At 44.9% G+C, this 26,049-nt stretch overlaps 1 protein-coding gene across 1 annotated transcript; it reads left to right on the top strand.

The window, feature by feature from the left end:
• The first annotated feature begins 1,720 nt into the window (after nt 1-1,720).
• On the top strand, nt 1,721-24,325 carry LOC125623185 (glutathione S-transferase theta-1). The gene is made up of 5 exons (XM_048822124.2): nt 1,721-1,832; nt 14,289-14,376; nt 16,305-16,455; nt 22,123-22,299; nt 23,134-24,325. The coding sequence occupies exons 1-5, from the start codon at nt 1,721-1,723 to the stop codon at nt 23,332-23,334; spliced, it is 729 nt and encodes a 242-aa protein (XP_048678081.2). The 3' UTR covers nt 23,335-24,325.
• The last annotated feature ends 1,724 nt before the right edge of the window (nt 24,326-26,049 follow it).

Raw genomic sequence — 26,049 nt, 5'->3', positions numbered from 1 at the left:
CACGAGGGATGGAGGGAAGGGGGTGCCTGACGATATGTACCCAGAACCACCCTCGACAATGTTTTTGCCCCATCAGGCATGGGGATTTCTACCCAGAATTCAAATGGACAGCAGAGACTGCGGGAACTGTGGGATAGCTACCCACAGTGCAACGCTCCGGAAGTCGACGGTTGCCTCGGTACTGTGGACGCACTCCACCAACTAAATGCTGACTAAATGCACTTAGAGCATTTGTGTGGGGACACGCACAATCGACTGTATAAAAATGCTTTCTACAAAACCGACTCCTATAAATTCAACCTAATTTCATTGTGTAGACATAGCCTCAGTTGCAGACAGACCCCCACCTGGATGGAAACTTTCCAGAGCTCTGATGCCACCACTGACTCCTTGGGCAGCATGGCCTCACAAAGCTACAAATCTGTCTGGGATCTCACCCCTAAACACCAGGGGCCTTTGACAGTGGATTTCTCAGGTCCCAAAGGCCAGTCCTAGACAACGGTAGAGGGGAAATTTATCTATCTTATGTACTTATATATCCCCCATTACTGTAGTATCTGAGTGCCTAACAATTGTTAATGATAGGGAAGTATTATTATCCCCATTTTATAGATGGGGAGCTGAGGCAAAGAGAGACTAAGGATGGCATTTACAAAGGTATTTAGGTGCCTCACTCCCACCTAACTGACTTGCTCAAGGTCACACAGGAAGTCTGTGATGGAGCAGGGACTTGGACCCAGGTCTCCCAAATCCTAGGCTCTCTCCCAACCCATTGTCTCCTATTGGTTACTGAGTTTGCTGAACTGCCTGGTTTGTAGTTGTTTTTGATCAATGACCTGGTGCTGCTTTCCCCGAGGGGATGGAAAAGCAGCAAATAATCAAAGGGTTACAGAGACTTCAGCAATTAGAGCAGTTAGAAATAATAATGAGACTTCATTCTGAATTTGGGTGAAGGTCCCTTTTCAGGGACAATGTCAATGTGGTGGTTGTTGGGAGCTGGCACGATTCTAATAGGAATAGCCACACTGGATCAGACCAGTGGTCCATCTGGTCCAGTATCCTGTTCCTGGCAGTGGCTAGTACCAGATGATTCAGAGGAAAGTACAAGAGCCCCACAGTTACGGAAGAACCTGCCCATAAGGGAAAGGTCTTCCTAACTCCATGCAGTTGATTAATTCTAATTATTTATTTGTATTGTGTGATCAGCCACTGTATTGTCCAATGTATTGTACATAGGTATCATGAAAAGTTGGTGCCTGCCCCAGAGACCTTCTAATCTATGGTGAGAAACACATGGAATAAAACAAACAGGTGGGGAATTACAAGATAGCAATATCTGGGCAATAAGCAGTGGTCACAGTATGCCAGCTGCTTAACCAGTTAGTGGTTGGCCTGAAGATGAAGGTTTATTGATATTCCTTGTACTTTGCTACCCAAAGTAACATAACAGTGGCTGTTCTCAGTACGATATGTATAAATGTCTAGTCCTTTTCTGAATGAGAGGGAAAGTTACCACCCACCTACTGCAGTCCCTGCCCCTTCTACCTCCCCTAGAGGAACACCTAGCAGTCCAGGAGAAGGGCTCTCCTTATTGGTTCAAAGTTAAGCCACTGTCTGCCTTGGAGAGAAATTTCTGTCCACCCTGTCGGTTGCTGCTGCCAAAGCCACATTGAGACAAGCCTCTCTCTCTCACTGCTGCTCCCTGTGCCCAGCAGGAAGGATGGGGCTGGAGCTCTACCTGGATCTGCTTTCCCAGCCCTGCCGAACGGTCTACATCTTCGCAAAGAAGAACAACATCCCCTTTGAGTTCAAGCATGTGGAGCTGTTCAAAGGTGAGTGAGGGGAGCTGAGCCTTTTTACCACTCTGCATCCCATCCCCCCTTGGGGGCTGAGCCTGGTTAGCACCTGTCCATGGGGAACTCAGTCAAATTACACTTCCTGCACTTGTGGAGAGGGGGCAATATTACCCATTTCCCCATTTCCTCAAACCCTAAGGAACTGTGGTGCGTTTCCTTCTCCCCCATCCCCTCCCCAGGATTTCTGTGCATTTCCCTTCCTCCTTTAAGGACTTTTCTAAAGTGGGATTGTATCAAAATAGTTATTCTGGGTTGATTATAATTTTGGTATCAGTTCTTGTATGACATACTTATTCTGGAATAGGAGGGTCCACGTAGAGGCTCATACAAACATAACTTTTCTGGAATATTCCAGGATAGATATTTTGGTACATTTCCAGGTTGAAAACCCTTCATTATTCTGCTAGTAACAGACTTTACACAAGTCAGTGAAAGAAGAGCAGTGCAAAGTATGGGAGCCTTTTCTGCTGAGTGGGATAGGGAAGTTTGGAGACAGATGTTACAAGGCCTGGGTGCTGGAAGGCTGAGTTCAAATCTTGGGATCTTTCCTAGTGGAAGGGAGCTAGAGTTAGAGAGGGCCAGGAGTTTGTGGGGGATGAGAAGTCTGTCTGTATGTGGAGAAGTAGTTTATCCTGTGTGGGATGCAGCACACAAGGGAGATAGGGATTGGGATAAACTGTGTGGCAGTCAGTTTTTCTTGGGGGGTAGGGTAGGAAGATGGGGGTAATAGAGGTTTTAGGGAAAGGGTTGGAAGTTTATGAGGAGATTGGAATGTGAGGTTTGCATGGACAATTTGTACACAGCATGGGCTTTACTTCAGGTGAGAAGAAAATAGGCCCAGTCTAAGGACCCCCTAGTATTTAAGGCCTTTTTCCTTTTGTCCCTCTGGTTTGTGTAATTATGACATTGCGGATTGCAATCCAGACCTGTGAGAGGTTGTGGCACCCCTGTCCTGCAATTTGAGTCCATCACAATGGTTTGCTGCTGTACCTCCCACCTGGGCTGCTCATGAATAGCCTTCCAGCATGCAGGTAACATCCTGAATGTCTGTATAGCTGCAGCCTGCCAGCCACACATCAGTCACACTCTGAATTCCACCAGCCTTGGTACCATTTGCAAGGTGACCCCAATACACTCCCAGTCCCAGATTTTCTCCCCAAAATGTGTTCTGCACTGTCCAGCCCCCGCCTGCACAGTCCAGATACATAGGTCCATTGCTCCTCTAAGGGGATCAACATACAACAGCTTGCTACCCTAAATGGTGTTACCCAAACAATTCACAACACTGGATTAGCTTTGATTAAACAATAAATTAAGCTTATTTAACTATAAAGAGATAGATTTTAAATAAGTACAAGGCATTAAAATCAGAAATGATCACTAGCAAAATAAAGATAAAATGCTTCCTAAACTTAACTGTACTAAACTTAACAAACTAGGCTTGGTCCAAGGTGAAATTCTTACCACAAATTTCCAGTAACATTGCTGACCAAGTTTCAGAGTAGCAGCCGTCTTAGTCTGTATCCGCAAAAAGAAAAGGAATACTTGTGGCACCTTAGAGACTAACAAATTTAGGATCTGCTCCCACATCCATAGGCTGTTTCTTTTGTCTTCTTAGGTGCAAGAGAGAGATGAATAGGGAGAGAACCTGGGATGTTTTTGCCCCTCACTTTTATAGGTCTGCCACCCTTTGAAATGCATTATTTTTTTCCACTGAATGCATCCAATGAAGTGAGCTGTAGCTCACGAAAGCTTATGCTCAAATAAATTTGTTAGTCTCTAAGGTGCCACAAGTACTCCTTTTCTTTTTGCGAATACAGACTAACACTGCTGCTACTCTGAAACCTGACATATTCCTCAGAGTTACCCTTAGTAAAAGTTCAGGCCTGCTGTGAGCACAGAGACAAGGAATCTGGTGGTGAAAGAAGTTTCCTGCTGTGTTTTGCTAAAATGCAGATTTGCCTTGTCTCCCTCTTGCTGTCTTAAGGACCTTGTTTACTACGTCTATGTAAATTGAGTTAAACACACATTCTTTTGTTTAAGATAGGCCTGCTTGACCAGTTCTGCCAAATTGGAGCTATATGGGTTTGAACTTGTGCCACTAACTTCATTCAAGAAGAATTCATAACTTTACATATAATGTTGCTACACACATTTTACCGTGAGATTACTGACCGGCAAGCTATTAGTTTTCAAATGATACCTAACAAGGCATATTTTGTACAAAGATTATAGAGTGTGTAGAGTGCGAATACAGGGGTGCATTCAGTCACAGTAATCTACCTGTCTGTTGGCAGATTCCATTCTGGGGAGGAAAATGCCAGGTGGCAATAACCCAGGACACTCATACGAAGGTAAGGGTCCTGGTTACAGACACTGCTCTTGCATTACACAAAAGAGACAGAATCCTACAAAAATGAACTGTCTCCCCTTTCTATCAGAGGTCGGGGGCCCTGAATTGGCCCTCTTCTTCCCCCTGCCACTCTTCGCTCTCTACTTCTCCCGTTCCTCCCCCAGTGTCATCTCAGCAGCTTCTTCTTTCCCTGGAATAGGGACTCACAGAGAGTTCCTGCACTGACTCCTCAGCTGACTAATAGGACTTACCACCAGTTAATAAGCAATGCCGGGTGTTCAGCTGACAAACCATAGGCCTCTCTCCTTTAGAAATAACAACCAAGAACTGTCCCTTGGCATGATGTTATAACAAGATAGTCCTTGGATCTTCTTAAAATGAGTTGGCCTCATCTGGATGGAAAGGGGAAACAAACTGAGCTTTACAGGGCTTTGGCAATAAATATGTGTAACACTGTTTGGTGCCATCTACACAGCAAGAACAGAATTTTCTATAAAGTGGTCAGGAAAATATTGTCTTGTAACATGGCTTTTTGCAGCGTAGACGGGCCTCTTGGGATCCAGCAACCAGAAGATCACTTTGTATGGCAGGAGCCATACAGCTGGCAATCCTAGACAGTGGTCATTTTGGAATTGCAGGGTGTCTAGTTTTACCTGTTCAATTAAATGGGAGCTGTGACCAGGAGGCTGCTTATAACTCAGGAGATTCAATGGTACAGTCATGCATGGGAGTTATGGGCAGTTTCTGCCACCACAGCAAATCAGTATGTTTATATCCATGTGCTGCTTTCTCAAGCTAATGGGCTGATTTTCCTCAAACAACATCTCTGCTCATAGGTCTGAAAGGCCTAGATATGAAAGAGCAAATATTGCTGTCCAATCAACAAGCACTTTTGTTTTCACCAGTATCAGTGGAATCCTGTTGTCCCACCAATAAGAGGAGACATACTTGCTGTCTTTTACTTGGTCATCACATTCTTCCCTCTCCAGTTTTGCTCTGTGACCAGAATCTCAATTGCTTCCTTTTAAATTTGTCCTTCCTCAATAAACTGCCACTTTTCTGGAATTCATTACATTCATTTTGTAGAATTCTTGCAGGGAAACTCAAACAACTGTAATTCTAGTGAGCGCAAGTCAGCAGGCCCTCTCCGCTGTCAGTGCTGCATGAGAAAGTAGAGCTTTTGTGTTCCCTGAAAGTGGACACATGCTCTCATAGCCTGTAAAATATGCTGAGGGAGGGGGTAAGAGGGACTGTTTTTGGGGGGAACACAGAGGGGCAGAGCTCAGAGACATCTGTATGCAGCCTCTTGCTGTCATCCTGCCAGCCAGTGCCCCATGATGCATGGGAGAGACACAAAAGAAGGTAAAGCCTGTGAAGGGGTGCACAGCCTAACTGAATCCATTCCACTAGTCCAGCCCCGGGAAACTTTGCCCGGCCTGTTGAGAGAGAGACGGATTCACTGCTAAGGCAATGGCACTATTTGAACTCCCTACTGCGGGGAGCTAAGGGAGAGGCCACTGTGGTTTGATCAGTGTGCTTCTATTCCTGGAATACCCACCTGACTCATCTGTATTGTGGCTGCTTCTGTGGCGCTGCTAGGAATGCCCTACAGCCATGTCTAGCAAGTTTAGTTGGTTCGTTACAGAGAATCTGCAGGGGAAGGACAGCCTGGGCACTGGACATTGTTTTGTTTAGAGATACCCTGAATGTCTGCATGGGAGCACTATATAGGACTGTGTATTTATCAGAAGCACTCAGCTTGCTTCTGTTTAGACCCCCGCAATTGTTTAAAATGACTGTTACTCATTTACTGACTGCACCTTCCAGCTATATCCATCTGTCAGCTTTAGGGTGGCCATATTTCCCTATGCTGAATATTGGACTCCTGGTAAAATTACTCGTATTCAAGCTAGTTCAACGGCAATCAATGAGAACTATGCAGTACAAATGTTCAAATTAACATCAAGTTGACTGAGCCCCTGTTAAAAAGAAATACTGTGTAGTTAGATTCTATTTATTTACCTTCTTATCTTTTAGGCTTTAGGGTTCACATAGCGAGAGGTGACACACACACACACTCCTGTACACCTCTCTCACACAGGGGGGTGACCAACCGACCCGATGCTCCCTGCTCAGTGTTCTCCGCCCTCCCTGCCTGGGTGGGCCCCCGGGACGGACCCGGCTCTCATGGTACCTGGCAACACATGTGGGGGCGCACGCAGGGGCACATGCTCCCCCCCCCCGATTTCTGCCAGGGTTCACACCAAATTGTGGCCAGCAGCAGCTTTTTGGCGCTGTGCGGGAGGGAAGGAATGGGAGCTGCTTCCAGCCGCAGCGGAGGTGGGGGAAGAGATGACCTGGGCTGTTGGTGAGCTTAGAGCTCTGTCCGGGGGCTGGTTCTCCGCACAGCACTGGGAGCGGGATGCACCCCACCGGGGGGAATATGGAGGAGCAGTGGGTCTGGGGGAGGTGAAGGGGCAAAGCAGGGAGAGGACAGTGAGAGGGGGAGTATGTAAAGGGCCAGTGGGTGGGCAGCAGCGGTGACACATAACCGGACGCCACCTGGTGCCTGCCCGCACTCACCAGCCACCGCAGCTCGCAGCCAGTGCCAGCTGGAAACGGGACAGGGGATGGGGCCCTGCTGGCCAAGAGCCGGCACGCAGCAGGGACTGCACTGATGGATCAGCAGGGGAGCACCCGACCCTGTGCGCTGCAGCTTTGCCCCGCCACCAAACTTGTACCACCACCCCCACCGTCGGCCACTGGACCCCTCCCACTCACCGCTGGTGGGCAGGTGGCTGGTGGGCAGGGATCATGCGGGGTGGGGGAGGCAGAAAATACGGGACAATTTGCCTGTTTTTAAGAAAAAATCAGGACACCTGCATGAGGGCTTAAATATGGGACTGCCCCTTTAAAAACAGGACATCTGGTCACCCTGATCAACTTTGAAACAAAAAAGTGGAGTTCTCAGACATGTGAGTCCTGGGAGAATGGCTGGCCATGGCGAATAGATTGATTTTTCTCTTTTCTGTAAAATATGTTACCCACTTTGCTCTTTCCCTTCTGTCTAGTAAACTTCCTTTCCCCTAAGGTCTTATACCTAGGAGTCCTCATTGTTAGTATCCTAACAAGTTTTTTGATTCCATGAACAACTGTGTATGCTACCTATTGAAATTGCTCTAGGAGGCAGGGCAACCACCCTTGTGTACATAACCCCAAGAGAGCTGGAGGTGCTGCTTTGAAATCATTAATTACTTGCAGCGGATCTGGTTCCCATTCAGAAGATGACTCCACAAGTCAGGTCAACACCATGTGACCTGTGAACAGGCTTCTCACATATACTGGCCAGCACAGCCTAGTACAGGGATGGGCAACTTTTGGCACACAGCCCATTAGGGAAAGCCACTGGCAGGCTGGGATGGTTTGTTTACCTGCAGTGTCCGCAGGTTCGGCCTATCGCAGCTCCCACTGGCTGGGTTTCACCATTCCAGGCCAACGGGGGCTACAGGAAGCAGCACGAGCCGAGGGACATGCTGGCTGCCGCTTCCTGGAACGGCAAACCCCGGCCAATGGGATCTGCGATCGGCCAAACCCGCGGATGCTGAAGGTAAACAAACCATCCCAGCCCACCAGTAGCTTTCCCTGACGGGCCGCGGGCCAAAGGTTGCCGATCCCTGGCCGAGTAGAATGGGGCTACAGTGTTATCTCTGCTAAATTGCAAATATAAAGATCAGTCATAATAATTATCTTTATACATAAATAAATAAACCATTAATCCCATTGAAGCAATGTGAAACCAGTGTCGGTATTAAGGCTTTTCTTTGCAAACCTGAATGGCTTGCTGCAGAGCCATGTGACAGAAATCTCAGCAAGGCTGTATTGTATATGTAAAGCCATCATGAAACAAAAAAATCAGATGTAATTTCTCATTTGTGACAATGGCAGCATGAGAGCTTCCTGTAAGAGGCTCTGAACCAGTCTCCAAGCTGCTTTAATGATTTAGTAGTTCCATCAAGAACACTAATTTTAAGTTCTTAATAGGACTGTTAATAATTAAAGCAGCTTGGAAGCTGGTTCAGAGTATTACACATGGAGCTCTCCTGCTGCCACTGTGATAAAGGACATCATTACTCAGTCGCCGGCTGCCTCTAACAATAGGCTCAGACACCAGGGATAACTAGCATAAAGCGTATATATAAATTCACAGTGCATTTGCTTTGAAAGGTGTTTGTTACCTTGTGAACTTAGACTGCAGGGAAACATGGATGCTGTTTCCCTTTAACCTAAGACCATGATGAACCTACTGTCCAGGATGCACATGCTAATTCCCACATACAGAATCCCCACATTCTGGGATCTTTTGTCTCACTAACATGGACAACAACTAAATCCTCATAGAGACAACTCGCTACAGCCTGCTCTGTCTGTTACAGAATCCAAAAGCCAACCCTAGCTCTGCAGGGAGCTCACTCTGTCAACAGAGCTCAAAATATTGGAGATAATAACCTTTGCCCTTGTACTTTGCCTCAGGGCTGTTCTTTTCTTTGGAAATTTGTTTGAGCCTCTCAGTTAATAGATTTGTTTAACATCAGTGACTATTTGGGGTGGTGAGAGATGCTAGAATGAGACCCCCAAAGAAATCCCCCTTCTGCACAGGATAGCTACAGCAGCTGCGGTGCAGGTCTCACCACTCAGCCCTCCTACCGTGCCTCAACCCTGCTCTGCTGATCTTCACTTTCCTTGGCTGATTCCAGTATTGTTGACCTCAAGTGCCATGAGTCAGACCCCAAAAAATCATGAGGGTTTTTGTTTTTTTATAAAGGTGATATTGTGGTTTTTCGGTCTGACTTTTGATTGTTTAACTCCTCCTGCCCATCCCCTTTGTGTCTGTGAGGTGGTGATGGTGGGGCTATCCATAAGTTACATAAGGGGGTGGGTGGGTCCTTAATTTTGTGTGTTTGTTTCAGTGTTATTACAACATGTTACAAGAGGTGGGTGGGGCTTGAAAATAATAAAAAAATGTATTACATAATTTATGGACAGCCCGTGTGTGTAGTGTCTGTGCATGCCCGTGTGTGCCTGCCTGTGTATGACAACCGGTGTTGATTACTTTCCCAGATTTATTGGGTGAGGTGATTTTGGCCTCTGCTGCAGGAACTCTCACCCCACATCTGCCCATCTCCTACCCAGCAATTAATTCTGCCCCAGCCCCAACCTCCAAATCAGTCCTGCCTCCCGGAGCTCATCAGTTCAGCCCCCACCCCCATCCGCCCAGCCTCACCTCTGCTCCTTCTAGGGTTCTGCACCCCACTCCCAGGCCTGGGGGCTGCTGTGGGGTCCCCTCTCCGCCTGCCCAGGGCCAGTGTTGCAGCAAGGGACGCGGGAGGAGGGAGCAGAGCTGCCCTGAGGGCTGGGCTCTTTCCGCTGCCCCCTCCCCTCCTGTGAGAATGGCTTTGGGTTGCTGCGGTGAGAGAGGGAGTGAGCGCTAGCTCTCCTGTAGGTGGTCACTCAGCCCAAGAAGGCGGGCAGGTAGGGAAGTCAGCCAGTCAGAGGGCTTTTCCCCTCAGGCCAGGCAAGGTTTCAATTCACTGGAAGGCGGGAAATTTTCCCCTCATGCCAGTTGGGCTCCAGCTCAGCCCCAGTCCTGTCCCATGTGGCAACACTGCGGGCTGGCTCGGTCCTCAGCTGCGCTCTTAACCCTGCCCGCAAGAGGCCTGCGGTGGAGAGCACAGGTTCAGCCGTGCCCCTTGAGGGGCTCAGCAGGAACACTGTGCCTAGCGACACCCCCACCGGGAGCCCTGACTGAGCTAGACAAGGACATAGGGGCTTGGGGTTTAGTCCCCACTTGCTACCTGCTCCAGCAATACTGCAGTAGGTGCCCCTGAGCCAAATTACACTCAAGGGATTGTGGGGTGGAAAAGGGTGATTTTAAATGGTTGGAGGCCAAGTAATTTCATTTGAAAAATTACTAACGATATTGTGTTTTAAGAAACACGCAAAAGTAGGCCAGCCCTTACTAGTCATCCCTCTTACAGCCACCTCAGGGATGTGACTCTCACCATTTGAGTCGCAGGGGTTCTTTTACAAACCCTTGGGGACACCATGACTGAGACCATGCAAAATCACAATTATTAAGCATGGCTATTTTATGATTAAAGAAAGGAAAAGAAAATCTAAAACAAAACAAATGATAGAACACAAGGGATCAACTGGTTATTTCCATTACAATCTCATTGAATCATAGAAATGTAGGGCTGGAAGAAACACTAGAAAGTCTTTGAGTCCAGCCCCTTTTGCTGAGGCAGGACAAATAAACCAAGACATCCTGACAGGTGTTTGTCTGACATTTTCTTAAAAACCTCCAATACTGGGGAGTCCACAACTGCCCTTGGAAGGCTATTGCAGAGTTTAACAACCCTTAGAGTTAGAAAGTTTTCCCTAATATCTAACCTAGATCTCTCTTGCTGCAGATTAAGCCCATTACGTCTTGTCCTACTTTCAGTGGTCCTGGAGAGCAACTGATCATCATCCTCTTTACTATAGACCTTAACATATTTGAATGCTGTTACCAGGTACCCCCTCAGTCTTCTTTTCTCAAGACTAAAAATACCCAGTTTTCTTAACCTTTCCCCAGAGGTCAGGTTTTCTAAACCTTTTATTAATTGTGTTGTTCTCCTCTGGACTCTCTCCAATTTGTGAACATCTTTCCCAAAGTGTAACACCTACAATTAGACACAGTAGTCCATCTGAGGCCTCGCTAGTGCCAAGTAGAGCAGGACAATTACCACCTGTGTCTTACATACAACGTTTCTGTTAAGGCACCCCAGAATTATATTAGCTTAGTGAGGCCTACTGTGTCCAATTCTGGGTGCCACACTTTGGAAAATATGTTCACAAATTGGAGAGAATCCAGAGGAGAGCAACACAATTAAAAGGTTTAGAAAACCTGACCTCTGGGGAAAGGTTAAGAAAACTGGGTATGTTTAGGCTTGAGAAAAGAGGACTGAGGGGAGACCTGGTTATTGGCTCATATTCATTTTGTGATCCACTATCCTTTTCAGTAGTACTACTGCCTAGCCAGTTGTTTCCATTTTGTAGTGGTACATTTGATTTTCTTTCTCCTTTCCTTTGCACTTGTCTCTATTGAATTTCATCCTGTTTATTTCAGACCAATTCTCTAACTCGTCAAGGTAGTTTTGAATTCTAATCCTGTCCTCCGAAGTGCTTGCAACCTCTCCCAGCTTGGTGTCATTCACAAAGTTTATAAGCATAATCTCCACTCCATTATCCAAGTCATTAATAAAAATATTGAATAGTACCAGACCCTGTGGGACTCCACTAGATGATACATCCTCCCAGTCTGACAGCAAACCATCTCTTTTATATAAAAAGAAAAGGAGTACTTGTGGCACCTTAGAGACTAACCAATTTATTTGAGCATGAGCTTTCGTGAGCTACAGCTCACTTCATCAGATGTATACCGTGGAAACTGCAGCAGACCCATGGAAAAGAATCCCTTGAGGAATTCCACCATGATTTCAACAATTTCCATCCCACCACCAACCTCAGCCTGGTCCAGTCCACACAAGAGATCCACTTCCTGGACACTACAGTGCTAATAAACAATGGCCACATAAACACCACCCTATACCGGAAACCTACTGACCGCTATTCCTACCTGCATGCCTCCAGCTTTCACCCTGACCACACCACACGATCCATCGTCTACAGCCAAGCTCTGCGATACAACCGCATTTGCTCCAACCCCTCAGACAGAGACAAACACCTACAAGATCTCTGTCAAGCTTTCTTACAACTACAGTACCCACCTGCAGAAGTAAAGAAACAGATTGATAGAGCCAGAAGAGTTCCCAGAAGTTACCTACTACAGGACAGGCCTAACAAAGAAAATAACAGAACGCCACTAGCGGTCACCTTCAGCCCCCAACTAAAACCCCTCCAACGCATTATTAAGGATCTACAACCTATCCTAAAGGATGACCCAACACTCTCACAAGTCTTGGGAGACAGGCCAGTCCTTGCCTACAGACAGCCCCGCAACCTGAAGCAAATACTCACCAACAACCACATACCACACAACAGAACCACTAACCCAGGAACTTATCCTTGCAACAAAGCCCGTTGCCAACTGTGCCCACATATCTATTCAGGGGACACCATCACAGGGCCTAATAACATCAGCCACACTATCAGAGGCTCGTTCACCTGCACATCCACCAATGTGATATATGCCATCATGTGCCAGCAATGCCCCTCTGCCATGTACATTGGTCAAACTGGACAGTCTCTACATAAAAGAATAAATGGACACAAATCAGATGTCAAGAATTATAACATTCATAAACCAGTCGGAGAACACTTCAATCTCTCTGGTCGCGCAATCACAGACATGAAGGTCGCTATCTTAAAACAAAAAAACTTCAAATCCAGACTCCAGCGAGAAACTGCTGAATTGGAATTCATTTGCAAATTGGATACTATTAATTTAGGCTTAAATAGAGACTGGGAGTGGCTAAGTCATTATGCAAGGTAGCCTGTTTCCTCTTGTTTTTTCCTACCCCCCCCCCCAGATGTTCTGGTTTAACTTGGATTTAAACTTGGAGAGTGGTCAGTTTAGATGAGCTATTACCAGCAGGAGAGTGAGTTTGTGTGTGTATGGGGGTGAGGGGGATGTGAGAAAACCTGGATCTATGCAGGAAATAGCCCGACTTGATTATGTAAAGAGTTGTCACTTTGGATGGGCTAGCACCAGCAGGAGAGTGAATTTGTGTGGGGGGGTGGAGGGTGAGAAAACCTGGATTTGTGCTGGAAATGGCCCACCTGTTGATCACTTTAGATAAGCTATTACCAGCAGGACAGTGGGGTGGGAGGAGGTATTGTTTCATATTCTCTGTGTGTATATAAAGTCTGCTGCAGTTTCCACGGTATACATCTGATGAAGTGAGCTGTAGCTCACGAAAGCTCATGCTCAAATAAATTGGTTAGTCTCTAAGGTGCCACAAGTACTCCTTTTCTTTTTGCGAATACAGACTAACACGGCTGTTCCTCTGAAACCTGTCATCTCTTTTATATGTCTCTCTTTGCAGTGGAGAGCTTTTAACAAAGATTACACCCTGGAGAGTGAGGAGCACTTTCCTGATATAGTATACATATCTACTGTACCAGCAAAGCACTCCTAATACGGATGCAGTTATACTGGCATGATGCTTATTCCAGTCCCCAACCTTCACTCCCAGTTAAATAAGATTTCCTGGTAAGCGCATGTTTTTGCCAGTATAATGCACTACAAGCATCTCCCAGCAGAGCTATATGGGTCAGGGATTACACCTCATCACACTGCTGATTGACAGCGGTATGTGTATATATATATATATACACACACACGCACACCTCCGTGTTATCATGGACAGGAAATTTCCCACATTCCATTGTCTCATTATGTACCCTATTTTTCTTTCTTATCCAGTTTGCACGTTTTCCAAGGTTCTTGAACATCTATAGCAAAATATTTCTAGAAAAACTGCAAAAATTATAGTTACCTATTAATTTTAGCAAACCTCAACTAAACATTACCTTGTCCTTGATGATTTTCACATGTATCAAGAACAAGAGCCTAATCACAGTTTAATACATTTCGAGTGCAAAGCATGGTAGAAGGGTGATTCATACAGCTTAAATAGAGGGCCTTTAAAAATACATAATATTTGCTCCATAATATAAACTATATAATACTAACAACTAGCACTGACAGGAATCAAATGTCTGAATCCTAATGCAACATCCTGAACTGCTCCATGCCATTGGCAGACCTGAGCAGTTTGCAAAGTTCACAGATAGCTTATGTTCTGACTCTTTAACTTATGCCCCTTTTTAATCTGAAACATGCACATGTAGGAAAACTCTAACAGAACACCATGAAGTGAAGGCAGAATGTTCTTATGGGTTTGACTGATCCTCATTCATGCATGGTCTAGTTACGTATAAGCTAGGTGCTTGCTTCAGTTTTCACAGGTTTAGATACTTCTGACCATGGACTATCATATTTTAATTGTTTTTAGGGCAACATTATAGGGAAGAGTTTGGCAAAGTGAACATCCTAAGGAAAGTGCCAGCACTGAAGGATGGAGTCTTCACCTTAGCAGAGAGGTAAGAATTCAATCCCCAAATACCATTACTCACCATACTTATGAGGGATAAGCTGATTAAATTCAGGGGTTGGGAAGTATCATTCCCTATGGCTGATTAAAAAGAAAATTCAGAATTTGCCATATGCATTTATGGATTAGACAGATTGATGGTCTGCTTTAGTATCTCAGCTCCTATATTCCTGCAAAGAAAGGAGATGGTAGGGACTTGACTCACATGCAGTGTTATCATTTAGATGTTTAAAGCTGGGAATGGGCAATGGGATGGGTCACTTGATGATTACCTGTTCTGTTCAGTTTCTCTGAAGCACCTGGCATTGGCCACTGTCAGATGACAGCATACTGGGCTAGATGGACATTTGGTCTAACCCAGTATGACCATTCTTGTGTTCTTATGTTCTTAAATCTATGCACATATTTCAAATATATGATATGATTCAGACTTGGAGCTGGTCCTCTTTGGTTAGATGTAATTGAAATTGTGGAGTAGCCATTTCTAGCTTAATTGGTCGTTATTTATGGGGAACCAAGGATTTTCTAGCATGGGCTGGAGCAGGACAATACAGTGTTTGTCTCATGTGCCTCTCTGCTGGCCCTGAAGCGGTTAATTTAACTGACACTCATGCTTGGGCTGTGGGTGCCCACTTAAAATGTTTTGCAATTACCTTTTCACATTTGAAACCTCTTGACACTGCCAAGATAAAAATCATACACAAAGATTTAAAATTCGTACCTTTTAACATCTCAGGTTATTGTAATAAAAAATCTCATTTACTTTGTTTGCTTTTCTGCATTTGTTAGCTTCCATGATGAAAACATACTATTGTTATTTTGTATTATTTGTGTTACCATAGCACCTAGGATCTTAGGCATGGGTTTTGCCACCTGGTTCTCATGTGCATGCACTACACAACAAAGTCTTGGGTTACGAACACTGCAGAGGAATGTTTAAAGCTAAACAAACAAAAAAAACTTTTACTCTGAAATACGAAATCATGGCAACATTTCTGTTTATGCTAGTCACTCAGATACTACAGCAACAAAGGTCATATAAGCATCAGACAGATAAAACCTCGTTTTTATTTTACAAAATGACCTGTCTGCATCCTTTGAAAAGCCTTATCTCAGCAGGCTTACACTGTCATCATGCTAAAATAGTTCAATGATATCTGTATCAAAATGGCAAGGGCTGCCTGTATTTTCTTTCTTTACTTTTGTCAGTATAGATTTTTCTATGGGACTCACTCCCCAGCACAATAGCTGACCATACATCATTGCAAATTACCAAGATTTTTAACCAGTTGATTTCTCCTGCCTGCTCGTGATGACACAAACACTGGACGGCAACAAACACCAAGGGCCGGATCCTGCAAGCTCTCTGTGCAAGCAATTCCCTTGAACTCACGAGGGTGGGTGGGGAGATCTTGCAAGATAGGGCCTTTATGAAGATTGGAGGGGGATGCCACTTAAAGAGAGCTTCTGTGGGTACACAAACCCCTTGGAAATCTGCAGTGATGAGAGAGGCATCAGAAAAGTACAGCTGCTAATGGGTTTTTAGCAAAATATTGTCTACAGATTATTATTAGTGTTAGCAGTAGTAATAGCAGTGTTACTGGAGTGCCTAGGATCACTAGTCGTGGACCAGGACTCCATTGTGCTAGGCACTGTACAAACACTGGTTTCATCTTGAGGCTTAATTTTCCTACAGGTTAAAGTTCTGAAAGGAGCCTACAACAGTTCGGTGCCCAGCTCGGACTGACTGTCCGTGGGAATTGAGTGGCTCCCTCCATTAGGCTCCTTTGAAAATCCAAGCCCCAACACTTTTTAGTGGAAGCAACATTAGGAAAGGGGGAGGAGAGATTGATGCAGCTGAATATATTCTTTCACCTTATCTGCCCCACTGTTTGTCTCCCATTAATTTCTGGACAGCACTGCAATTCTTCTGTATCTGAGCAGGAAGTACAACACCCCTGATCACTGGTACCCGTCTGACATACAGAAACGGGCCCGGGTAGATGAATACCTGTCATGGCATCATACCAACATCCGGGCTAATGCTCCCAAGACATTGTGGATCAAGGTAAGAAGATTAAATGCTAAAAGCTCAGAATACTAGTATTTCCTCACTGGACATGGGACATTTAAACAGCTCCTATACAAAGCAAGTTTGTCTCCCCAAAATAGCACACTTGGCCCCATACCCAGCTGAGAGGAAACTCACTTAGGCAATTGTTCCCAGTTCCTTAGTATTTGGATGTGGGAAGGAAGGCTTTGGTAACAACTTTCCCTTAAAAATATCAGTCTAACACAGAAGGTCTGAACCTCCCCAGGGAAGCACAGATCTTTATAGATCTTCAGAAAGGGAAGCTGCTTCAGTGCAGGCTGTACAAGCCCACCCAGACCCGGTACCCTAGGGATTACTCAGGCAGCTAGTCCCTGCTGAAGCCTGCGCTGCTGCACCTTCACCGCTAGATTAAAGATAGCTCAGGTATGTGTACACAAACCGCATCACACCCTGTGGTTTTAGTATAGACATAGCCAAAGAGAGAGCTTGGAGGTGTGAATAGGGCCTGGGTTCCTTTTGCTTCCCTTGTGCATGCTCTGCAAAACAAAGCTGAAAGGCTTGTATTCTTTAATCACAGCTCCCCTGCAGACTCACCAATTATGAAATCTGTAGGAGACTGTCTGCTTCCAGCACACACAGATGCTAGTCCAAAATGGGAACAAGAATAGAAATAATGGGGTTACACTCTGTGCGGAGAGTTGCCAGTAAACATGTAATAATTTCATCTTGCTTGTTGTAACTTTGCCCTTGTCAGTAATTGACTAAACACTTTGGGGCTTGTTTAGCTTCCTGTTCTGTTGACATGGGAGTACAGTTGGCTAAACGCCACAAAGAAGAAACACAAATATGAGTCACGTATGCAACATACAATTGCTTCCAATCTCTGCAACCTGCTCTCACAAAGCTTCAAAGAAAATTAAAAATGGAAGTTAAACCCTATTGAAGAAACAAGAAAGGAGCAAAAACTCTGACGAGTGAAGTCTAAAAATATAATTAGGAAGGCCAAAAAAAAGTGAACAGTTAGCCAAAGACTCAAAAAGTAATAGCAAAAAAATTTTAAGTACATCAGAAGCAGGAGGCCTGATAAACAATCAGTGGGGCCCTGGGATGATCAAGATACTAAAGGAGCACTCAAGGACGATAAGGCCATTGAGGAGAAACTAAATTAACTCTTTGCATCAGTCTTCACTGCTGAGGATGTGAGGGAGATTCCCATTCTTTTTAGAGCCATTCTTTTTAGGTGACAAATCTGAGGAACTGTCCCAGATTGAGGTGTCATTAAAGGAGGTTTTGGAACAAATTGATAAGTTAAACAGTAATAAGTCACCAGGACCAGCTGGTATTCACCCAAGAGTTCTGAAGGAACTCAAATGTGAAATTGCAGAACTAGTAACTGTGGTTTGTAACCTATTGTTTAAATCAGCTTCTGTAACAAATGACTGGAGGTTGGCAAATTTGACATCAATTTTTAAAAAGGGCTCCAGAGGTGATCCTGGCAATTACAGGCCAGTAAGCCTAACTTCAGTACCAGGCAAACTGGTTGAAACTATAGGAAAGAACAGAATTGTCAGACACATAGATGAACATAATTTGTTATGGAAGAGACAACATATGTTTTGTAAAGGGAAATCTTGCCTCACCAATCTACTGGAATTCTCTGAGGGGGTCAACAAGCATGTGGACAAGGGGGATACAGTGGATATAGTGTACTTAGATTTCCAGAAAGCCTTTGACAAGGTCCCTCACCAAAAGCTCTTAAACAAAGTAAGCTGTCATGGGATAAGAGGGAAGGTTCTCTCATGGATCGGTAACTGGTTAAAAGATAGGAAACAAAGGGTAGGAATAAATGGTCAGTTTTCAGAATGGAGAGAGGTAAACAGTGGTGTCCCCCAGGGGTCTGTACTGGGGCCAATCCTATTCAACATATTCATAAATGATCTGGGAAAAGGTGTAAACAGTGAGGTGGCAACATTTGCAGATGATACAAAACTGCTCAAGATAGTTAAGTCCAAAGCAGACTGTGAAGAGCTGTAAAAGGATCTCACAAAACTGGGTGACTGGGCAACAAAATGACAGATGAAATTCAATGTTGATAAATGCAAAGTAATGCACATTGGAAAACATCATCCCAACTATACATATAAAATATAAATAAGCTGTTACCCCTTAAGAAAGAGATCTTGGAGTCATTGTGGATAGTTCTCTGAAAACATCCACTCAATGTCCAGTGGCAGTGAAAAAAGCTAACAGAATGTTGGGCATCATTAAGAAAGGGATAGATAATAAGACAGAAAGTATTATATATATAAATATATATATATAAATATCTATATAAATCCATGGTTCGCCCACATTTTGAATACTGTGTGCAGATGTGGTCGTCCCATCTCAAAAAAGATATATTGGAATGGGAAAAGGTTTAGAAAGGGGCAACAAAAATGATTAGGCGTATGGAACAGCTTCCGTATGAGGAGAGATTAATCAGATTGGGACTTGTCATCTTGGAAAAGAGACGACTAAGAGGTGATATGATAGAGGTCTATAAAATCATGACTGGTGTGGAGAGAGTAAATAAGGAAGTGTTATTTACTCCTTCTCATAACACAAGAACTGGAGGTCACCAAATGAAATTAATAGCAGCAGGTTTAAAATAAACAAAAGGATGTATTTCTGCACACAACACACAGTCAGTCTGTGGAACTCTTTGCCACAGGATGTTGTGAAGGCCAAGACTATAACAGGCTTCAAAAAAGAACTAGATAAGTTCATGGAGGATAGGTCCATCAATGGCTATTAGTCAGGAAGGACAGGGATGGTGTCCCTAGCCTCTGTTTGCTGGAAGCTGGGAATGGGTGACGGGATGGATCATTTGATGATTACCTGTTCTGTTCATTCCCTCTGGGGCACCTGGCATTGGCCAGAGTTGGAAGACAGGTTACTGAGGTACATGGACCTTTGGTCTGACCCAGTATGGCCATTTTTATGTGCTTATGTTCTAATCCAACTTAATCTCGCTGCTGATTAGATAACCCTGGTCCAGGAAGTAGCTGCTGGAACACTGGAGGTAGGGAAGGATATAAAACCACTCTGTAGCACAGAGCACACTAACTAGGATATGGGAGAAGACAAACTGTCCCTAGAATGGGAAAAGGAGGAAGATGCTGTCCCAAGCCACTACACAGAAATGCTATGATTCACTGTTGGAACATCTGACCTAGGAATGTATGGGATTATCTATACCAGAAGTCTTTAAATCAAGACTGGATATCTTTCTAAAAGATATGCTATAGCTCAAACAGATGTTATGGGCTTGATGGAGAAATTGCAGGATGAGGTTTACTGGCCTGTGATATGCAAGAGAACCGACTAGATGATCTTAACGGTCCCTTCTGGCCTGAAAGATCTATGACACATCCAGTTCTGAATAAACTATGCTGAGCTGCAGCATTGCTTCTGAACCAAGTAATAAAACTTCTTCCTGATTCACCTGGTGATCCCTGGAAAATAAATGCAGGATTTGTATCTTTTTAATTTATAATATCAAATTAAAACCATATGACTGTTGTGTCCCTTGCCATGGAGAAGAGACAGGCCTTGGGTGGAGTAAACACAGAGGGGATTCTTTATTCAGGATGCCGGACTTACAAAGACCTTGTAGCAACCTTTGATTCTAACTGGGAATTAGAACCATTAGAACAGGATACCAAGGGGTGTGTACGTTCTCCATCAGTTGGAGTCTTTCAATCAAGACGGGATGTCTTTCTAAAAAACAAAAATACTGTAGTTCAGCCACAAGTTATCTTTATGCAGGAATCACTGGGTGAAGTTCAATGGCAAAGGTAACACTAGATGATCATAATGGTCCCTTCTGGCCTTGAAATCTATGAATATATAGCCCACATGCTAAGGAACACTGCTTGTGCTTCATATTGTTGCCACATAGAATCTGCTTAAATTCTGGCCTGGATTAAGCAATCATGGAATGAATTGCTGTATATGCTAATGATTAGGAGACATTTGCTCCCAGTTTCACCTGCAAAAATCTGTGATCAGAGTTCTGCTTTCCTGTCACGGTGCCTGGTATGTGGCTACAAAAGAAAGAGAAAATCTCAGGTCAGACTGTCAGAAAACAGGGCCGATACCCCAAACTGGCGGTATATTCTATAATTAGATTTCACCAAACCAGTAACAAATGTGCGCTCCTGGACTACTGAATTAGTCTAACCATGGAGCCATGACCAGTCCCCTTAAGCTCTCCAGCACCTTTTTATCACCCAGATAAAGTGGACTTTATGATGAAAGTTTATTAAAACCAGAAATCACCAAAGCCAATTTCTCTAGTAAACTAACCTAATATTTATTAGCTAAGAAAAAGAAATGAGCGTTACTGAGAGGTTAAAGCAGGTAAAATACATAACAGGTGAGTCAAAGTTTGTAAGTCCAAAGTGACAGCAGAGATGGTGAATCTGCTTAGTTCTCCATAAGTCTCTCAGGGCTTCCCAAAATGGCTTTGGGGACCTCTCTCTTTTATTTGGAACACCCCCTAACAGCATCCAAATGGATGAGAGATGCAGAATCATTCTCAGGTTCCCTTTTTATAGTTGAAAAGTCTGGCAAGCGTTTCCATCACTGCAGGGGTCTTGTTTTATTGATTAAATGCAGACCAAGTTTGTAGATCTTCCATTGTCTTACATAATGATCCATACTTTGAAGTTAACAACCTTTTCATTTAAAGTTTAAGGCTTCACACCCCGGTTGATGGGCCATTCAATTATTGCGACATCCTAATACATTTAGTTATAGACATCCAGACAATTTCATTAGTTTTCATGAACAATGTGACAACTCTTATCCTAACACATCTTTGATCTAAGGCAGGGATCTAAGGGGTTCTCAAACTTCATTGCACCACGACCCCCTTCTGACAACAAAAATTACTACATGACCCCCAGTGGGGGGGGAGAGTGGGGGACAAAGCCCAAGCCCAGAGCTGCAACCCCAGGCTGAGTGCCTGTAACCTGAGCCCCACCACCCAGAGATGAAGCCCTCAGGTTTCAACCCCAGGGGTTAGGCTCAGGCTTCGGCTCTGGTGACTCCATTAAAATGGGGTCGTGACCCACTTTGGAGTCCTGACCCACAGTTTGAGAACTGCTGATCTAAGGTTAATTAAGTACAAAGATAGCAATTACAGGAAACAGGTGAAGACAATAACATAATTTCACTAGCTTTCACGCATCTAAAGCAAATGTAGTTACCAGGTACATGTAATATGATAACATCCCTTTTTGTTCTGTTCTAACAAGTGAATTTGTACACTTAATACTTCCTTGAGGTTGTGACCTGAGCTGGCTAGCTGTCAGCTCCACTTTCCCAAAATAAACAAGAGACTTAACCAGAAGCCATAGCAGGAGGAAGCTGTGAAGTTGTGAAACACTGAGGGTTTTTATTCTGTGCACTGCTTTGGACACGATTGCTTTGACTGTGAGCATTTTGAAGGATAAAGGATCATCTTTTAATGAAAGCTGAGATCTTGCCACATGTGAATATAGCATCACTTCAAACTGATCCTAGATTGTATGACGTGATGATCAGTAAATTTAGTGGATCCCATTTGCAAAGGCAAAGGAAATCCAGTGCAAGTATATCTATGGAGGCTAAGTCTATTCCCTTCTCCCTAAACAGGTGCTCATTCCCCTCTTCACAGGCCAGACACTGCCTCCGGAGAAGCTGCAGGAGGTTATGGATGAGCTGGCTATTTCCCTGAAGCAATTTGAGGAGAAATTCCTTCAGGACAAGCCGTTCATCCTGGGCAGTGAGATCTCCCTGGCAGACCTAGTGGCTATTGTAGAGCTCATGCAGGTGAGTAGTGGATTGTAATCATGAAGACTCAGCACAAGGAAAAGATGGTATTGTCTAACTACCTGGGGATGAGCAGCATGTTTCCCTAGAGCAGGAATGCAGATCTAATTCAGCAGAGGGCTGGATTCCTATATTAGAATATTGTCCTCCAGACCTACCTATTCTTCCCCACAGCAGACCCACAAGATACCAACTTGAAACTCCTCCAGTAGCAAAGCTGGGGGGAGCTTTTTTTTTTAATCAAATTAAGTGGATCATACTGAGATTGGTTGCTCGGTCCCAGGCCATCAGAGCTGGGATCCTGCAGAGCAAGAGCATTTCCCGCTCTTAATTCCATGTCCCAGTGACTAACAAATAGCAGTGCTGCATCTCTGCAGTGAAGAATTTCAGAGGGTGGGACAGGCAGAAAGTAGAGGGGAAGCCCCCCAACTAAAACCTCAGCTTAAGTTACAATGGTGGTGGTGGTCTCATATGTTGCTACCTGGTTTAGCATTCCTCACTACAAATAACAAGTAGGCAATAGCATTCACCAATGGGATCTCTTTAATGCTGTTGCTGAGCATTACTCAAATAAGTGTTAGCCACATCATGTGTCATCATCAAGTAAAAGGGGCCACTGTTGTCAGGAGTGGATTTGGGACTATTAAAACGCATGAAGAAATACAGTCCAGTTGGGTTTTTTTCCAGATGCACAGGTAGACTAGGAGATCTCCCAACCTTTCTGATTCTTTTCCATGAGTTCCCCCTGACCCCACCCCACACACACACACTTAGTGGTGACTTCCCTTGTGGAAGCTTCAGCATTTCTCACTTCAGTTACGTCTCTCTATGCAGCCCATTGGAGTAGGTTGTGACATCTTTGAAGACAGACCCAAGCTGTCAGAATGGCGCAACCGGGTGGAGGAAGCTGTGGGGAAGGAACTCTTCCAGGAAGCACACGAGATTATCCTGAATATCAAGGAACTCAGCAACATCCAAATTGACCCACAGCTGAAAGAGCATCTGGCGCCTGTGCTGAGGAAAATAATGAAATGAGCTAACGTTCTGTTACCATTTGATCTGCATCTTTCCACCATCTTGCTCCCCCAACCCCCTCTCCAGCACCATGAGTAAGTGCCCTTCATAAGGAGGAAAGAACACTGCATCACTTTCCATGTGGAAAATGCAACCCTCCCTTAGTCCATTGTAGCATCCTCAGGGACAGAAGCTGGGGAAATTTTAGAATCTAAAGCTGTAAATTCACAGGAAGCATCTGAGAACAAATAAAGAGGCAGCAAATCTTTTCGGGGGGAGGGCTTTGTGACTTTTTTGTTGTCATATTTGCTTTCAGGTGATCTGTACCAATAACACATAAACCTTCTAGAACTGCAGCAAAATTAAGGAGGCAGTGATGAGAAAACTATACAAAGACTTTGGATTCTGCTGAAAACACCCAATTGTGAAAGAATCCTAAATGGGTGGAATCTGTATTTCTGTATGCTTATATTCATGATTTCCTGTTGTCCTTGAACCTTCTCCTGAAGTCCTTGCTCAGGCAAAACTCTCTCCCCATTGTCAATGAAAATATCATGACTAAAAACTTCAATATTTTACACCCTCTTTCCTTTCAAGTATTTACTATCTCAGCTATTTAGATGGTTGTTGCTGAAGTTTTCTATAATGTCATTATGGTTCTAATGGCGCTACTGCACTAGGTTTTAAGTTCTAAAAGACCCTGAAAGCATTTTTATAAATTTAACCCATAAATTGTGTGTGTATGGAGTAATGTGGTGTTTAATTCCTTCCCAAACTGAGAATGTATATGATAAATTTCAACCTGAATCTAAATTTTATCAACAAGCTAAAATTAGGTTGTGTGGCAAGAAAATGTTTTTATTTATATTTTTCCTATAAAATTATAAAGTACAGCTATGAGTGAAACTTAAAAAGGTGTGACATTTATTTCTTTCAGATTCAAGAGAGACAGCATGCATTTATGAGAGCTAAGATTTTGAGAGACCTTTGCACAACTCTTCCATTCAGAGAGTAAGAGTCATCATTGGTTCTCTGAGGATGAGGGCTTTGCGGATGAATTTACCAGATGAGACCATGTGTTTCTTCTATGCTTTGTCTTTTTGCTGTGTACATACACACCCATACACTTGTTAATGGTCTGCTCCTAAGAAAAAGAAATTGTCTTTAGTTTATTAGAGAGACAAGGTTGGTGAATAATATCTTTTATTGAACCAACTTCTGTTGGTGAGAGAGACAAGCTTTCAAGCTACACAGAACTCTTCCTCAAGTCTGGGAAAGGTACTCAGAGTGTCACAGCTAAATACAAGGTGGAACAGATAGTTTAGCTTAAGTAGTTAGCACATTTCCAAGAGACCATTCAAAGTGATGTGGCCTGTTAACACCCCTGTAGTCATAGGACAAAAACTGGCATTCGTGGGTTACAGATAGTTGTAATAAGCCATAAATCCAGTATCTTTATTAAGACCATGACTTTTAGTGTCTAGTAAAGTTACGAATTTAAGTTCCTAGGCTCATCTGTTGAAAGTGCTGTGCAGGTTTCCTTTGAGGATGGGGACTGATAGGTCAGATATAGAGTGATCAAATTGTGAAAAGTGTTCACCCACCATGCTACCTACACACATTAGGGCACCCCACCTTTTCCCAATTCGTAGGGCCCTTTAAATCACCCCCGAGCTACCAGCTGCAGATGCGGCTGGGAACCCTGGGGCTCGGGGGTGATTTAAAGGGCCCAGGGTTCCAGCTGCTGCTACCGCAGTTGAGCCCTGGGCCCTTTAAATCACTGAGGAGCCCTGGGGGCTCCCAGCTGCCACCACTACCCCGGGGCTCTGGGCTCTGGCAGAGCTTTAAAGGGCCTGGGGCTCCGCTTTGGTAGTGGCTGCCAGATCCCCAAGCCCTATAAATCCCAGCCTGAGCCCTGCTGCCCGAGCCCTGGGGTAGCGGCGGCCAGGCTCTGTCGGCGATGTAAAGGGCCCCGGGGCTTCAGCCGCCGCTACCACCCCGGCCCTTTAAATCCACTCCGGAGCTCTGCTGCCACTAACCCAGGGCTTCGGCAGCAGGGCTCCAGTGGGGATTTAAAGGGCCCTGGGGCGGTAGCAGCGGCTGGAGCTCCAGGGCCGTTTAAATCCTTGCCAGAGCCCCCCCACCCCTACCCCAGGGTTCAGGCAGCAGGGCTCAGGCGGGGATTTAAAGGCCCGGGGCGGTAGTGGCGGCTGGAGCTCTGGGACCCTTTAAATCCCCGCCAGAGCCCCACCGCCACCGCTACCCAAGGGGTCGGGCAGCAGGGCTCAGGCGGAGATTTAAAGGACTTGGGGCTCCAGCAGCCCCTACCGCCCCGGCCCTTTAAATCCCCTCCAGAGCCCTGCCACCGCTACCCTAGGGCTTCGGCAGCAGGGCTCAGGTGGGGATTTAAAGAGCCCCGGGGGGTAGCGGTGGTTGGAGCTCCGGGGCCCTTTAAATCTCCGCCTGAGCCCTGCTGCCTGAGCCCTGGGGTAGTGGCGGCGGGGATTTAAAAGGCTGGGGCTGTAGCAGGGGCTGGAGCTCGGGGGCCCTTTAAATCCCCGCCGCCGCTACCCCAGGGCTTTAAATTGCCATCTGGGAAAGCCGGTCCCGGTACAGCGCACCAGCTCTTACTGGTACGCCGTACTAGGGCGCACCAGCTTACTTTCACCTCTGCCCACACCCTTTCCCAGTACATAGGGCTCTGGGTGTATACTACTTCTGCAGGTTTTCAGGACC

The sequence above is a fragment of the Caretta caretta genome, chromosome 15 (genome assembly GCF_965140235.1).
Source record: "Caretta caretta isolate rCarCar2 chromosome 15, rCarCar1.hap1, whole genome shotgun sequence".
Classification (NCBI taxonomy): Eukaryota; Metazoa; Chordata; order Testudines; family Cheloniidae; genus Caretta; species Caretta caretta.
This window is presented reverse-complemented; position numbering and strand designations above follow the sequence as displayed.